We start from the raw sequence: 16,687 nt of genomic DNA on the forward strand, positions 1-16,687 counted from the left end.
ATTTGCTTTTTAGGGACAAAAGACAACACATGACTATACACTATTCACAGATTAAGTTAAAGTCATGTTCCCCTCATTTTGTTGGGTGAGTTTGTTTTGTCTTTCTGAAATAATCTCAGCCATAAACATGTTTCACACTGACAAGTCAGTTGACTTCCAGCTACAGTTGAAGCCTCAGATCAGATTCTTGCTAAACTGCCTTTCTGTGGCGGAGCTCACTGTAGCCTCATTTGACCTGGTAGGCAATGCTTCGACAGCCCTTTTGTCAGTCGTGCTTTGACATTGTATCCTCTCCTTGCCTGACACAGCTGCTTTCCTTTCAGGATAAGTGCACTCATCCAGAGGATGTGAGGTTGTGCACCATGATTGTTAAAACTAATGGGAGCTTTCCTGTCAACAAGAAGAAAGTGGTGCGTGAGCTTTTTTTTTACCCTTTGTTTAATTGTTGATAGCATATTTATTTTGCCTGTAAAAGATTTAATGCAGTGTAACCATGACATTTTTCCCCCATTTCTCAGAGGAAATACAGCCTGAAAGGGCAAATTTCTGCCTTTATGAGCATAGCAGATCTAAATTAAAGACTAACATGTATCTATTTGATCATTTATCTATTTATTATGCATTATTTTAAATGTCACCCATCGTACAATAACCTGAATGAAAAATGACCACGACTTCCACGTTTTTTTCTGCTAACTCTGTCCTTGCTCAGATTTTCATCAAAGATGTGGTCAATGAGGGGGAAGATCTGGAGCTGGATGAGCTGAACAACAGCGGCAGCAGCCAGAAGCAGAAGCAGCAGTCGCAGTGTGCTCTTGGAGACATTCCCGCCACGAGCCACCAGCAACTGATGCCCAGCAAGGCCAACAAAAGCCCCACATCCACTCCTCCCACACCCCCTGAGGAATCCCAGAAAGCAGAGACGAATGGAGACACTACCAAGGAGGCTCTGGGGAATCCGGCACCTGTTGTGGCCAAAGTCTTTCAGACGCAGGCCTTACCTAACGGCAAAACTCAGACCTCTGTGAAAACTATGAACAAGAGAAAGATCTCCCAGCACAAGGAGAAGAAGGCCACTCAAATGTTAGCCATTGTTCTTGGTGAGTCACTTTTTTTAATGAACAATATGCAGTGCAAGCAACATCAAAGATGGTACAAATTAACCACAATTTTATTCTGCAGTGTGCAGTTTAGAAAACATATTTTATTCTCAGTTCATCAGCTGCCTCCATAAGTATTTTTATTTCCATCATTTTTTTTGTTATGACCTAAAATAGAACTTGAAAACAAGTCAGACAGTGATGCAACGAAAGGAAACCATTCTGATTCCTGTATTTTGGAGTCCAACTCCTCCATATTTGTGTTTTTAAGGTCAGAGCTTCTTTGTCACTTTCCCCCTCTCACTCTCTCTCTCTTTCTTTTCTCGTCTCTCCTCAGGTGTCTTCATCATATGTTGGCTGCCGTTTTTCATTACACACATCTTGAATACCCACTGCACCAAATGCAAAGTTCCCGCTGAGATGTACAATGCTTTCACATGGCTGGGCTACGTGAACAGCGCCGTAAACCCCATCATATACACCACCTTCAACGTCGAGTTCAGAAAGGCATTCATTAAGATCTTGCACTGCTAAACTGCAGCGTCGCTTGTCTCATCAGACTGAGGGAGGGGTGATGAATTAAAAAAACACATCTTTTCTGTCAAATACCTCATCCTGCAAAGGAAAATGCACCACAGGGGAAAGCTGGGATTCGCTTTTTAAAAAGGAACAGAACTGAATGAGTGGAAAAAACTGACTGTGTCTTACTCAATGACCCGTTGGCTCTATCTGTGAATTGTTTGTGGACTCTAAATCACTGAATGTAAAACAAGAAATGTCTGTAATAATGACTTGTTTCATGGAGAAAGAAAAATGTACCATTGTTCTCTGAAAATCATTGTGCTTGTCGTGTAAGGAGCCATCTGTGTATACCACACACGTACAAGTTGCAAACTGCTTTTTATTGTGTATGTAATTTATGTTATGAAGATGGAGAATTTCTGCAGATCTTATAGATATCAAGTCAGTGTTCATTGCAGTGTTAAAACTGAGACGTGAGCTCTTCATCTTAAAACCTATCACTGATTGGAATGTGTGTTTAAGACAAGAGACAATTAACTTGCTGTATAATGTGGCAATGCCAATATCCACATATTTGCAATTTTATAAATTGGAAAAATCATGTTGTTATTATTATTATCCTTATCATTCTTTGCTGTAAATAGTTTTACACACATTAACTGTGATTATGCCTGCAATTGAAATGTGATGCATGCTACATTGCTCCTCTACTTGACTTCTCATGAAATGTATGTTTAGCAAAAATGACAAAAGATGTCCAATAAATGAAGTTCTGAGACACTGTAACGTGCCATATGAAAATCAGTGTTTGCTGTTTAAATACAGACACCCAACAATAACCTGTCATTGTTTACCAGCCTCACTCTTGCGGCTGAGTAATGTTGACTGGAATTATGACTGAGCAACGCTGCTGTGCCAGGGGTCCTGCAGCACACTAATAAACTGTATGTGGACTTTGCAGCTTCCAGGTGTAATCATGTGGATGTGTGCATCGCCGTGAGCAGCTCCCCAGGGCCCAGAAGGCCTGCATCATTTTCACATCAGCAATGATGACAGAATTATGGAGGTGGTTCATTCAGTGGATGTGTCACCTGACAGCTTCCAGGTGATTGGCTCAAGGTTAGTGTGTCAGGATGTGATTGGAGGAGAAGAGATAATGAGCTGGTGGAGCCCAGGGAACTGTGTATGTAGGATGAATGCACATGGAGATTTGCTGAGCTTCATTTGTTAACAGATACAATCTCAGTCACTCCCATGGAGAGTGTGATGCATGATAAAAGACAAGTGGAAAATAGTTGACTTTAAATCTGAATAAAAGTTAGACTGGTAAATCAGTTTGGAAGCTCATGTTGATGTCTAAATCACTCACAGCCAGACTAATTATTGTGTATGACTTAATTATTCTTATTGATATTTTAGTGATTTTGCATTTTTTGTGACTTCATTCCATCATAATATTTTGTATTTGTTGCTTTGGTGATGAATTTCACACATACACAATGTTCATCGCTCATAGGTTATTGAGTCTGGCTTTTAAATGTACACTGTTCCCACTGGGGGAGACTAACTGTTTTCATTTGCACTGTGAGTTAGGTTGATAGCTCTGGGCCCTGCAAGCCAACCTGGGAAACATACTTTTTGTAAATGTAATGAGGCTTTTTTTAAAGGGAGCTTTCTACAGTGTTGAGAAACAGCAGTGGAGACTGTGTTGGTTCCAGCTCAGCTCTTAGAAACCAACCCCTGAGTTCAACTCCAGTGCTTGTGTGCTTGCTGTGTGTGCAGATGTATTTCTCACGAGTCCAGCACAGTATCTCTCTCACAGTTTGTCTTTTGGGGATTAGAATCTGCATCTCCTCCTCCTGCCTGCTGCAGCTGCAGCCTCAGTTGAATTAGGAGATACAGTTCCCTGAGCGGCATTCAGAAGCACTGCAGAGGCTGCTGAGCAGGAGAGGCACTCCTTCTCTGAGTTCTCTGAGTGTGATCCCAGCTGCTCCTGCAGTAACTCCCTCCTCTTTATCTGCTTATCAGACATCCAGGTATAGATCTCGTTCCATATCACAAAAGGCATTGTTTGAGGGCTTGTCAATGATGTTATGGAAGATGACCAGGAATCCCCTTGCAGCTGTAAGTTCCAATCAACTTGTCAAGATTGTCCCCGCCTCCTCTGTTAGTCCAGGGTGCTGGTTTGATGCCTTTCTTCACAATCACTCTATCAGTCTTTTTGTTGTTTGTGCTCAGGAGGACCAGATTCTTGTAACTCTTTAGGAGGTGCAATACTGTGTTGGATGGCGGTGAAGGCAAACTTTGATAAGGAGCATCCCCCCCTCTTAAATGAGAAGGCCTCGCTCGCCCTTGCCCTCCTAAAGCCAACTCTGATGCTGGTCATCCCTCTCTGAGAAGCTGCTGGCTGAGTTCAAAAGAGGTGAAGAATTTGTTCCATGTGACATTGTGCCCCCTCGATCCATCTGTCACATCAAGCACAACCTTGAAAGGTTCTCCCTCTCTGGTTGGCTTCACAGACTATCAATATCTTGATGCCATACCTTATTGTCCTGCGGCGTATACTGAACATAAAATACCTGGGGCCTTTTGACAAAAGAGATTATTATCAGTCCATGTCATGGAATATTAATATATATAATAAATATATATTCTTAAGAGTTGGGAGATGGGAGACAGAGTTAGATGAGAAGATAAATTACACTGCCATATATGAGACGCATTCATTTAGCTCACTAGAAGGACTGAGTGCATAACTCTGCCAACAGTCCTTGTGTGATATCCTATTTAAATTCACACCAAATTATTCACAATCATGGATATAAATCCACTCGCAACCCATGATTTTTTCTCTGGGAAAATCTGCGAATACATCAAAAAAATGCAATCTCACAATCTAGAGGTGCCCGTGAGCAAAACTCTTAATAGTGAAGAAACCCTAACCCTATGGATTTACTGTGCACGAGTTGCCTTTCATTTTAGATGTACCATTAAATGTTTACAGGGAATACAATATGTTGATTATGTTGTAAATTCCTCATTACACCTGAAAAGTTTCTAATCTCTTTTAATTTCCTTTTGTCTTTGTGGTAAAACTGCAGCGTCAGTAGAGACGGTGTCAGTTTCACTGAGTCCCTACATGCACTGAAAGATGGATGTGATGTACTTTGTGACAGTCTTTAATAGACTTGCACTATCTCCGAGGACATTTGGATTGTGTGTGTCCCCTGGCAAACATCATCAGAACAAAGGTGTTGTATAAGAGTCAAGACAAAGAGAGAAAAGCAAATCCCTCCTGCTAACACAGGCAATAAAACAACTTATATGTGCTTCTTGTGACTCTAAACAGCAAAAAACTTGGCCTGAACTTGACTGAAATATTTATATGTAAAAAGCATCTCTTATTCCCTCAGAGGGGATCAGAGCCAAGTTTACACGTCTGTCTTTCTATCATATCATCCATGTGCATTTTCTAAGCTATGGATCTCCCATTGTCCTGTGTGACACACATATATATATATATATATATATATATATATATATATATATATATATATATCATGTTTCAATAATAAAATCCCTAGGGGGAATTTCCTACGCCAACGTACTGGACCAGCACCAACATGTCTGACACATTCTGTACGTTGGCACGGTTCCTGTCTTCATAGTAGCTAATGATTCACTGTAATTAGCAGCTGTGCATGTAAACATGATTTAAGTACTATTATTTATGAATTCTGTTAATTATCTGGCTTGTCAGTTAATCATACAGCACATGCATAAAGTTATAGTGCAGCCTTAAAGCACTCGATTTATATTTTTAATGCTTTAGGGATCCTTAGCCCTCTTATGACTTACCTCTCACTTTGTTAGTAACGTATAACTGTCATTGATATTTATATTTGAATTAAGTATCTGTGAGATTCAAAACCAGAATAGCATCAGGATTTATGAATAAGTGAGAGCTTGCTGGTGTAAAACTGTAAATGTGAGACTCACACAATAATTCACACTGACAAACTAGCACATAGACTACAACACATAGTCAGACACATGTCTCCTAATGCAGTCTCTTTTATGCAATCTTTTCTGTCGGTACATATAGAAACCACTACTGATCCCTCTTTTTTCATTATTGCTGCAGGGCAGCACCATGTTTCTGATAAAATTTCTGTTTCCATCATGGAAAACATCTGAATGCTGACTGGCCAGTGTCACCCTTTCCACAGCCCCCTCAGGGCTCCAGATCAAGCATCATCGAGGTTCCATTCTCTGTTGGTGTGCTACCCACAACACAGGTACACACTCTGAGACCAACACATCTAAAATACTCCACATCCTCTCAAGTCAATCACCTGCCTGTCTCCTAATACTGCATGTGAAATGACGGACAACCAAGCATCGGTAACGTTGCTGATTTATGATGATACACACTATTACTGATCCTGCTGTAAAGGACATCAAATATGATGTCGGCAACAAAGCAGGTAACCTTGGCTTGGAGGGAGACGCTGTGGCGTAAAACACTGAGTCTCTGAGTTGAGCCTTCCTCATGTCTGTCATCTTCTCATCCCCATTCATTCTGTAGTGGGTGTTCTCCCCTCATCTGCTCTATAGAAAAAAAGTCCCAGAGGTTGGAGAAGGAGAGTTTAGAGCGGAGGTGTGTGCGTGTGGGTGTGGGTGTGGGTGTGGGTGTGGGTGTGGGTGTGTGTGTGTGTGTGCATCTTCAAGCAATGAGGAGACTCTTAATTAACTGAATCACGATAGCTTTCTTGAAATATTAAAATTGCCTCTTGCCCATCCTTAAGTGTGAATACTTCTGGACCATCAAACAGCAGCGTTTACTCTCTTCTCGGTCCCTCAAGGCCGTGTGCTACAGCGAGACAAAGTGGCTCAGTATGGTAATGTTGTTTAAAGAAGCTCTCAGTTGTCCACAAAAGTCAAAGTTGTGCTGAAACACCATTGTTCTGCCTGCTCAGAGGCACAAAGAGAAAAAATAAAAAAGAGGTTTCTTCAATTGTCATCCTTCTGCTTTCTGAGGAGTATGTGAACAAGTCTTTCATCATATCTAGGTTTTGTGAAACTTCATTTCCATTTTCCACTTGCTTGAGCTGACGCAATTTGCATACCTTAATTACCTATTTTTAATGTGAATACTGTTTGTAAAATTACTACAGAGCTCGCTTTGAGATACTGCATTAGTTATAGCCCAATGACTTCTAGGAAACTTCTACTCTTACTTTAAATTTTGGCCGTAGTTGATATCAATCTGTTTCTAATACAGTTTAGGGGAATTTGTGAGACAACAAAAATACTTCTGACTATTTAATAAGGGGTTTGGTTGACAGCATAAATATTTTTTGAAATGCTGTGATGTTATTTTGGGCCATAGAGTACTGCACTTACTGTTTACCTCCATCCAGGAGTTTATACCTTAACGCTGCTTGTTATTACGCAGGATTACACAAAAACTACTGACTAATTTCCATGAAATTTTGAGGAGGAGAGAGAGTTACTCCCGACATTACCTGAAACTTTTCCTGCCAGTCTGAGTAAAATTTCTTGAAAATAAAAAGTTTGCCCATGTGGCAATGCAGCAGGAAATTGCAAAAAAAAAGTGAACTCGCACACAATCGGTGATTAATTATGCTGCGAAGTTACAGTACTAGATCTTAATCAAGCAAAATACAGCAGGAAAATCCACAAGTGGGCACATTAATAAAGTTTCTAAAAAGTCATCTAAAAAATGACTACGTAGTTGGGTGGAAAATATGTGGATCATACTCCTGCCACTAGATGACACTGTGGCCTTTCGGGTATCCCCAGTTTGAGAGGCATGCTGGAGAAAATAGCGCAAGACACGCAGACATGAAAAAAACAAACCAGGAAGTGGAGAGTCTTCCTGTCAGTGACCCACCTGTTGTGTTTGCGGGGCAGGCTGTTGTACAAATGGGTAAATACGAGAAAAGTGTTAATTCTGTGTGAAATAATCCAAATATGCTGTTTATATAAACATGTCAAATCCAATGTTTGCAGCCTAAGGTGACTTCATTAGTCGGATGTTTCTAGCTGACTAAACTCGAGAGCCGTGTGTAAGTGCCCCTTCAAGATATATTTGTTATTGTTCAAGTTGTAACACAATAAGGAGTGTTCTCATTGTGCTGAGCTGCATCAGGTTTATGTTGTTTCTTGCCACCACACGTGCACTTGAGATAGCACAAAGATAGGATATAGTGATATCTTGAGGCATAATGCTCCATGTAATATTAAAACTATCAAATGTTAAATATATGTACGTAAATTGAAGAGCCACCACTCTTCTATACTGATACTGCAGATACTTCTATACTGAATAGTCACTAAGTTCATGTACTAAGATACTAATTTCCCGTTTTGAGGCTGAGAGTTGGTTTATTTTCTCAGGCACTTGATGTTAAACCAGAGATTTCAGTCCCTCTGTTGACTTACGTTCTTCATATTGATTTGTTACGGATCAAGATTTGAGGTGTTCATCTGGGAGTTTATTTTGTTAGCTATATTTTTGGAGTAATGCTTTTTATCTTAAGTTGTTAACCCTATTGCATGAGAAAATCTCAAATCCTCAAGTCACTCTATATATCATTAACACCACCCTCACATTTTATTATTGTATTCAGGAATATAGACCCATTACGCAGGACTTTTTGTGCGCTCCTCAGTTTACAGGATAATGGGACAGGATTGCATTTGTGCTATCTTTTACCGTCAATAATAGAAGTCAGCATTACAACTGTCAGGTCATTGTGTTGCTAAATGTGAGGCGCTCGGTTGATCTCCCACACTAATTGTCAAAGAGCTGATATTTGAAGAAGGCCTCCTTGAAGCACTGCGGCCCCTGTTCTTTTATCATCTGTCAGGCTCCACTGAGACACTCAACGCACTTTGAGCAGCTGTTATCGTGACCTTTTTGCAAATACTGCATGTGTTTGTTGCAGCAGCTACTCAGCAGCTAGAGCGCCCCTCCAGGATATCAGACATTATTAAATCACTGCATTAACATTTGGATGCTGAATGAAATTTGAATATTCTCCCACTTATCACATATCACAGCAGTTATTCCCTCGAAAGTAGCATCAACCTTCACCTATGTGATAATGGATGATCACCACCCTCCCCTTTTTCTTTCTGTAATGTCCATCAATTATGTGTAATGACTGTTAAGTAGTACTGCAGTTTTCTAGTAGCAGTGGCAGACATGATAAATGAACAGCTTCCACTAACTAAATCAAAACTAAATCTGATTCGTTATTGCGAAACTTAAATAATTACCTCACTCTTCTAAAATTAATTTCTTTATGGATGTATATCTGCAATGAACATTTGCTGCTTGATGTAGGTCTACCTTCCAACATTATTCATATAATGTAGCAACACTTTGTCAAGATGATTTGTAATTATGATTACTTTGTATGAGCATTCATTCTGTAAAAGAGGATCAGTTCCAGTGATGATGATTGCAATAGGGAGGAGGTAGTCCCTCTTCAACGCTTTCAAAAGTGTCCAACAGCAACACTGTGAAGCTTGAAAATGTGAGAGTTGTTTAATCTCACAGTGTGCCTCAGGGCCCCAAAATGGTAGGACAAGGAAAATGTTGCAACAGATATGATTGGATTGATTTGATATGCTCCACATCTCTTTTTCTTCTCTGATTCTGCAAACTTGGCTTGATGTGTGTGACAGTATGATTTTGAAAGCAAATGATTGAAGTGAAGTTCAGGGAGCAGAGAAACTCAACCCCTAACCCTTTCCTCCTCTTTTTAACCTACTGATTCCACCTGGCTCTTCTCTGCTCTGCTCTAGTGGAAGTCTGTGCAGATGGGCAGAAACAATTGTCATCATTCATTTCCCATAGGCAGAGTGTCAATCTAAATCTTATCAGCGTCTATCAAATCAGTAGCTTGTTGTTGGTATAGGAGCAGTGGGAGATGCTACTAATTGTGGTGAGAGATTGGAGAGCACTCTTGGTGCAGATAGTCATAATCACCTACTTGGTGAGACGACTTCTTCCTCTCCATCTTCACTTAAGCTCTATTTAATTTCTTCCCCTGTCTGCATCTGCACACCACTCCACCCAGACTTGTCCTCTCTTCTCTCCCATCTACAATCAGAGTAAGGTGAAGCATTGCAGTGTTGCACCTGATGCCCATAAGTCAATCAGTCAATTAGTTGACTATCTCTCTTTTACTTGGTTGGTTGGTTGGTCGGTCGGTTGGTCTGTTGGTTGGCCGGCCAGTCTGGCCAGTCTGTTGGTTTGTCAGTTGCTTGGTTCACTTGGTTAGATGCTCGGTCATTTGGTTGAATGGTTTGTTGGTTGGTTTTGATCAAATGCTCTCAGCAGAACTGTAGCTAACTTTGAGAACACTGTGGTCTTCACACTGGGAAGATAAAATGGTACCAGATGGAAATCCACAGGATAACCAACATTGTATCGTTATTATGAATGTGCAAAATGTCAAAACAAAAAATAATATAAAATATCTGAGCAAGATATTTCCCTGAAGGTAGCTCTTGACCTGTTGGCAGGACTTTGACTCATTACAGCAGTTTTTCTAAACCACAGTAATCATTTTGTTTTTACCTACATATTAATACACTGGAGATTTGGGCACAGAGGCTACTTCAGCATATTCTCCACTAAAAAAGCAATTCCATAGTTTAATGGTGTTTTAGTTCCTTTTCCCAGTTGTCCCACTTGAGTGTGAGTCAAATAATTCACTGATAGTCTTTATCTCACCTTTATCTCAGCAAATTAAAGGCAATCATGCGTCATTGTTTCAGAGATAACAAAGTAGGACATGTAAAACAGACACAGAGCAAGAGTTAAAACTTTGCTACTCTGCTTCAGCAGCTTTGATGTGATGCTTTCCTCTATTGTCAGTTATCAGCCCAAGAGACAACAACAAGCAATATCCTTGCGAGCGAGGCATCATAGATTCTGCGTGACAGTCATTAAGTGTGTGACTTACCGTGACACAACTTGTCACCTAGTTATGTTTGGAAATGACATACTGATAAATGAAAGATGGAGAGATGAATTGCCAACAAATTATTTTGAGTCTTTTGAAATATATTCTTTAGAAATACGTTTTATACTTATATTTATCTACTATTCATACCCATCATTCGAAATATAAAAAATATTGACATTTTTAAGAATATACTATATCTACAAAGACAGTGGCCAATTAATTAGGCTTTTTCCAATAGTCTGAGACACCAGTCTCACCTAATCTACACTTGTATTGAATGTATTGATTCTTTTTCTCAGCTAAATCCTGGCTTTAAGACTGGTGTGATGAAGTGTGGAGGGGTTATAACAGATAACCTATTCTCATTCCTACTCTGCTGCATAGAATAAAAAGGGGATTGCTGTGATGCTTTAGAGAAGGGATTTGGCCCAGTTTTATTGGAATTTTCAAAAGAGTAACATGTGACCTTTTTAGGGATTACAGATGAAGATAAAGTAGAAGGCCACGTTGTTATGAGCACAACTAAAATAAGACCTCACATGTGTCATTTTGTGTTTAGCTTCATTATAGCTGAATGTAACCAATAACGGTTTCTAAAGGGGCAGAGCGGGTAACTCTGTCGAAACTGGATCTGTTGTATCTGACGCAGGGCAGACCAATAGTGACCAAACCATCAGGAGATCAATACATCAAGCTCAGTTCCCTGAGAGATAGAGGAGCAACTACATCACAGATACAGGCTAAAGAATGCCAGACTCCAATCAGCAAAAGTACTCATCTAAAGAAATCTGTCTTGTAGTGGTCTCAGAGGACGAGGAGCAGTTTCTAAACTGTTTCTCAAGAGGGGAGACGAGGGCAGATCCTTGTGATAGGCTAAGAAAATATCAGCATTTCACAGTGGATGACTGGAAAAAAAGATTTATGACAGAAGGGTGTATGTCATGGTGCAGGCAGGAGAGAGAATGATATCCACAGTGTATCAAACTGAAAGTGAAACATGGAGGTGTAAATATTCAGGTCTGGTGGTGTTTCGCTTAGTCTGGAGTTAGATGCCTGCTCTGAAATGACCGTCTTCAGAGACATGCTTTACCGTCTAGTTTGCATCTTTGCGTTGAAAGAATTACTGCTGCTGAATAAATGACCTGCACCTCAAAGCTTTATAGGAACGACTTGAAGATCAAAGAAGACCAAGGAGTCCTGACTGCCATGGACTTTTGGTTTACATCAAACTCATTGAACATTCATGAGCCAAACGTTCTGTGACATCACAAGAAGTTCTTTAACAATCATCAGACCCTCCAGGGAAACATGCCAGCCTGAGTGCATCCTCAGCTGCCATTAAAGGGTCAGTGTGTAGGATATAATGGTAGCTAGTGGATAACTATCTACCCCTTACCTCCCCCTTTCAAGTAGGATGTTTTTAGTTAGCATCCAGGAAACATAAAAACTCAAAAGGCCATGTGTTTGGATTATTCATTGTGGGCTGCTGTAGAGATGAGGTGGTGAAACTTGGCAGACTGCATGGAAGATATAGGGCTCATTCGTAGGGGAGGTACCAAATACTTAAAGATTTTGAAATTCAATATTTTATTCTGAGATCAAACTTTTCAATCACATTGGTAAGCTGATATCATTTGTAGGAAAAACTGTATTACATTTTAAATTAATTCAGAAATGGTTTCAGACTATATTTTTTTATTAAATTCCTACACTTAACTGATTCATGCCGTGCCATCATATTCATTATCTCATATATGCCGTTTTAGCTCGTGCAGTGCAGTATCTTTGCGTGTATTCCAACATCTGCTTGCACGGCCTTGCATGACTCATTGTGAATAATACATAAGTGACCAAGGAATTGAGAGTGGCAGGGAGTTAGCAGCAGCATTGGCTGATGGTTTGAGATGTGTCGTGTAAAGCAGAGTGGCTTTTGATGAAAACAAATCCTTGTTCAATAATAAAGTAATGGCTTCATGTAAATGGGCTTTGTTACTATATTAATTGGTGGTTTGGGAAGTGTTGTTTTAGGAGAAGGATTGCAACTGCAACTGTGATGAAAACAATTCCTGTTCATCTGCAGGTTGCCTTTTAATATTCACTGAAGCCTGAAGGACAAGGTGAAGGTGGGAGGAAATGAAACAGATACATATCTGAGCAGTATTTAATTCACTGTCGCTGGGCTCCTCTTGGTAGCTTGTGCAAGGAGAGAATTGTGTGGACATTATGATATTATGATCTCCACTGCACTTGCTCTACAGTAGCAATATATCTTTTTGTCATTAATCTGTGCAGTGTAAAACTTTAAAGGAGTTTTGTCCGAAAAGTTCCAAAATGCCCTGCATGATGCACAAAACAATCACAACAAGCACAGAGATCACAACTTTATCGAATCATAACATCAGTAGCCCCCTCCTAACAGCCCTTAAAGGCTAATCGATGTAATGTGAGAGTCCAGAAATCAAATGCCACAGACACATACACCCACCGGACTGCATGGTTTTGGTGATTTAAATTGGAGATCGTATGTATTAAGTGAAACATGCTATGAAGAGCAGATCTTTTTATTTTGACAGAAAATCCATCTTCATAATTATTTTTACTACAATATCTGACAACTTACCTAACTAATTTCACAGTCACTGAAGCTGATCACCTTGAAGTCGACAAGGTTGTTTTAATAATTGCCTCTTGAAGAAAAATGTGTCAATTTAAAGAGAAGAAGAATCTCTATAGCTACACCATAAATTATGACCGTCACAATATCAGATATTAATTACATGATTATCATGATTGAAATAATTCACGATAATAATATCGTAATGACAATATTATAATCACAAATCATAATATGATAAATATTAATACAAATGCTAGCATATTGTTAACATATCGTTAACTGTTTATTTTTGTTTAATCTAGTGAATGGCAAATGAAATACAATCAAAACAGCACAAAATACTGATACCTATTAGAAGGTTGTGCAGACAAATAACAATCTTGGTAATCATAGATACTCATATAGAAAATAGCTCAATGTCAAGATGATATTTGCCAAATTAAATAATTCTTCATGCATTCAGTTCACTGATACAGAAGGAAGGAGCAGAGATTATAGATAAAAATAACAGTTTATTCTGAATGGACAGAGAGAGAGAGAGAGAGAGAAGCACATATAGGGAGCCTAACTAATAGTGTGAAAATATAGTTACTGCATCACAGCAGGGGAAAATTGAATGATAATGAACATTGGAGTACATGTGATGACATTACATATATATATATTATGACTATTTAAAATTTAAATAGGCCATTAGCATATTACAATACACCACAATTTTCTTGGGAATCGTTTGAATTTGGGGATCCTGCAACAGCCCAGGACCTGCATGCAGTGGTGAAAGTGTAGGTGGATATAGTGAACATGGTACCATGTGCAGTTATGTACAGTAGCACACATGTGCATCAGCAAGACTCTTTAATTCCTGCTATAACAAACAAATGAATTATAGAGACATTGTAGGTTTGGTAGATAACTGCATCACTTACTTTATTTTAGTGAAAGCAAAAGTGGCGTAACAATAACTTATCCACAAATAACTGTGCTATGATCTGCCCCCAGAAGGGACTCAAAAGTGACTTTCCCTTTTTACTTACTATCTCATAACTGGTGTTTCTCTTAGTTGTTTTGCTTCTAGTCTCTTGCCTTTGTGATTTTTCTCGTCCTTGTTGTCGTTCAGTTGATGGGTCCAATTATCCCTGGCTGCCTTGTGTAGTTAGTTTCTGTGCTGCCAGTCGTCTTTGTCAATTTTATCTGTCGAATGTATCTTTCCAGTATTACGTTGTGTTTCGGTTCACAGGTGCCCCTTGTTACCTTGTGCTTCAGCTTAGTTCGTTTGTGTTTGAGTGTGTTTGAGTTTGGACTTTGTTTCTTACCTGCCTGCCTGAATCTCAAAGCATGATTATTTTTATTTAATTATCTTCGTCACACCTACCTGCCTCTGTCAAGAGTCCTTCAGCACATAACAAATGAATGTATTATGTGAAAATGTGCAGGTGCGGTGCTGTGCTAAAGACTGTCATCAATTTTTTCTGCCATATACCTGACAAGTAGAAAAACACATTATTAGATATACCATTATAAAACAGCATAAACAGCTCTTTTCTGAATTGTTTGTGCACATTATACTTTTCACTACCTTGAGATTTATTTTAACACTAAGGACTATTGCGAATATCAGCATTATTTAACTGTAGCACGCATCATCTACAGTCATAACACAGCTTGCCTTCAATTCTATTGTGGAAGAACATTATCACCTACTGTAATTATTTTGGAACCATGATGCATTGAGTCATAGGTTAAACTTTGTAAAATGACAGAACAATAAGTGAGCAAGCTATTATAGATTATTTATTGTTATTATAAAAGGCCATAAAAGCGAGTGAAAAATATATAAGAAAATAAATGACTTAATGCCTGAAATTAACTCAAAAAGACTAAAGTTCTCTAACAAACCTGATGGGACATACAATCCTCCAGAGTGCAAGACAGTGTATGCATACAGTACTGTATTGTATGGGGTATTCAAATAATGTGAAGATACTGAGTGTTGGGGGGGAGATACCAATGAGATCCACCATTAATCATTTCAGAAGAACATGACAAGACCAAGCAAAGGGAGCTGGAGGGATAATAAGAATACACAGGAGAAAACAAGGCCATTCAGCAGCAGTATAGTTCAATAGCTTTGAGAATACATTCTGCAGTATAGCAATAGATAATCATTGTTTTATCTTTCTGGTATTTCCAAGGCTATTGTGTAATATTTCTTTATGTAGGGTCACCTATTCAAAGTGCTTGTGATGTGAAAGTTATTTAATCACAATTCCTTCACTCAGTGACCTGAGTGAAGATTCACCGAGGTGAGAAAGAGCAGTCACTTGCACATCAGCAACCTTGGGGGGGTACGGTGCGACCGACAAGGGGCGTTTTTGACTGTCATAGTGAGAAGTCGCTCAGAGATGACAGGGGTGAAAAACGTTTTTTCCGTATCATCACTCTGGACAAAATCAACCCCCAGGAGACCAGATGGAGCACTCTCACAATCATTTACTTGTGAGGGCCAGGGATGCCTGCCTGGTCCTGTTGAGACAGCACACCTGGGTCAAAACACATATATGCGTCGTTCATGATTGCAGCAGCTTAGCGCCACAGGCCACAACTCAGTGGTGAGTTTAACCCTGCCAGCCCAGGGGCTTTACGACGAGTGCATAATGGCTCTCTGCTGAGAAGCTAAACATGCGCATAAGTAGCCAGATTACATCCGATCATTAAGATGAGAGCTGTAAGTGTCGGACAGATTTTCTCAGCAGGGTGTCAGAGGCCTTTAAAGTCATCATGCAAACATAACATCTGTACTCTCAGGCTTTGCTAAACAGCCTAAACAGTGTATAGTGGTTTACGTATACCATCAGAGGATTAGATTAAACGGCTCATCCATAGCACGCCCAAATGAGAATTGTTTAACTTGTTAAATACTATTATGTATGCAAATTGCTCCTGATGAGTTTTACAACAAAGCCTCCTGAGCCTTTGAATACAGGATCACATTTTTAATTTGTGTAGGTGGAAATACTCCATGGTGAGTTGGATTCTGTATTCATTTTGAAGCAGTTCAAGTAAGGCAATCTGGAAAATAGGTTTAATTTCATTTTAAGGCAATTGTGAGAGTTGGTATTGCATTAAATATTAGCAAAAAGTGGGAGATCATCTTTAAAGTGTTGCATTCCACTGTAGTTCTGATTTGTATGAATTACAAGAAGTGCGGTTATTGAAAATGATAAAAGAGTAAAGCAAGGAATTGTGCCTCTACAAAGAAAACATCAAACTGCAGTTCACGTCTTTATTTTCTTCTTTCTCAAAATAAAATTAGTTTAGGCACCTGCAAACCAGATTACTGTCCAATAAAAGGTCTCTGATGTGTCATGGTGTGTGTAAATAGGTGCAGGCATGGTAAGATGTATGTTCATGCCCTGTCCACACGCATGTAGATTTGC

The 16,687-nt window shown here is 39.4% G+C and overlaps 1 protein-coding gene across 4 annotated transcripts in view; it reads left to right on the forward strand.

Annotated features, from left to right (window-relative positions):
- The window catches only part of drd2a (dopamine receptor D2a), a 34,479-nt gene extending 32,076 nt beyond the window's left edge, over nt 1-2,403 (forward strand). For all 4 annotated transcript variants that reach the window (XM_069534651.1, XM_069534649.1, XM_069534650.1 and 1 more), the window contains 3 exons: nt 324-410; nt 713-1,100; nt 1,438-2,403. In XM_069534651.1, coding sequence (XP_069390752.1) covers nt 324-410; nt 713-1,100; nt 1,438-1,634 — 672 coding nt within the window. In that variant the 3' untranslated portion in view covers nt 1,635-2,403. The remainder of the gene's footprint in view (nt 1-323; nt 411-712; nt 1,101-1,437) is intronic.
- Nucleotides 2,404-16,687: the final 14,284 nt, after the last annotated feature.

This window comes from Paralichthys olivaceus, chromosome 11 (assembly GCF_024713975.1).
Source record: "Paralichthys olivaceus isolate ysfri-2021 chromosome 11, ASM2471397v2, whole genome shotgun sequence".
Classification (NCBI taxonomy): Eukaryota; Metazoa; Chordata; class Actinopteri; order Pleuronectiformes; family Paralichthyidae; genus Paralichthys; species Paralichthys olivaceus.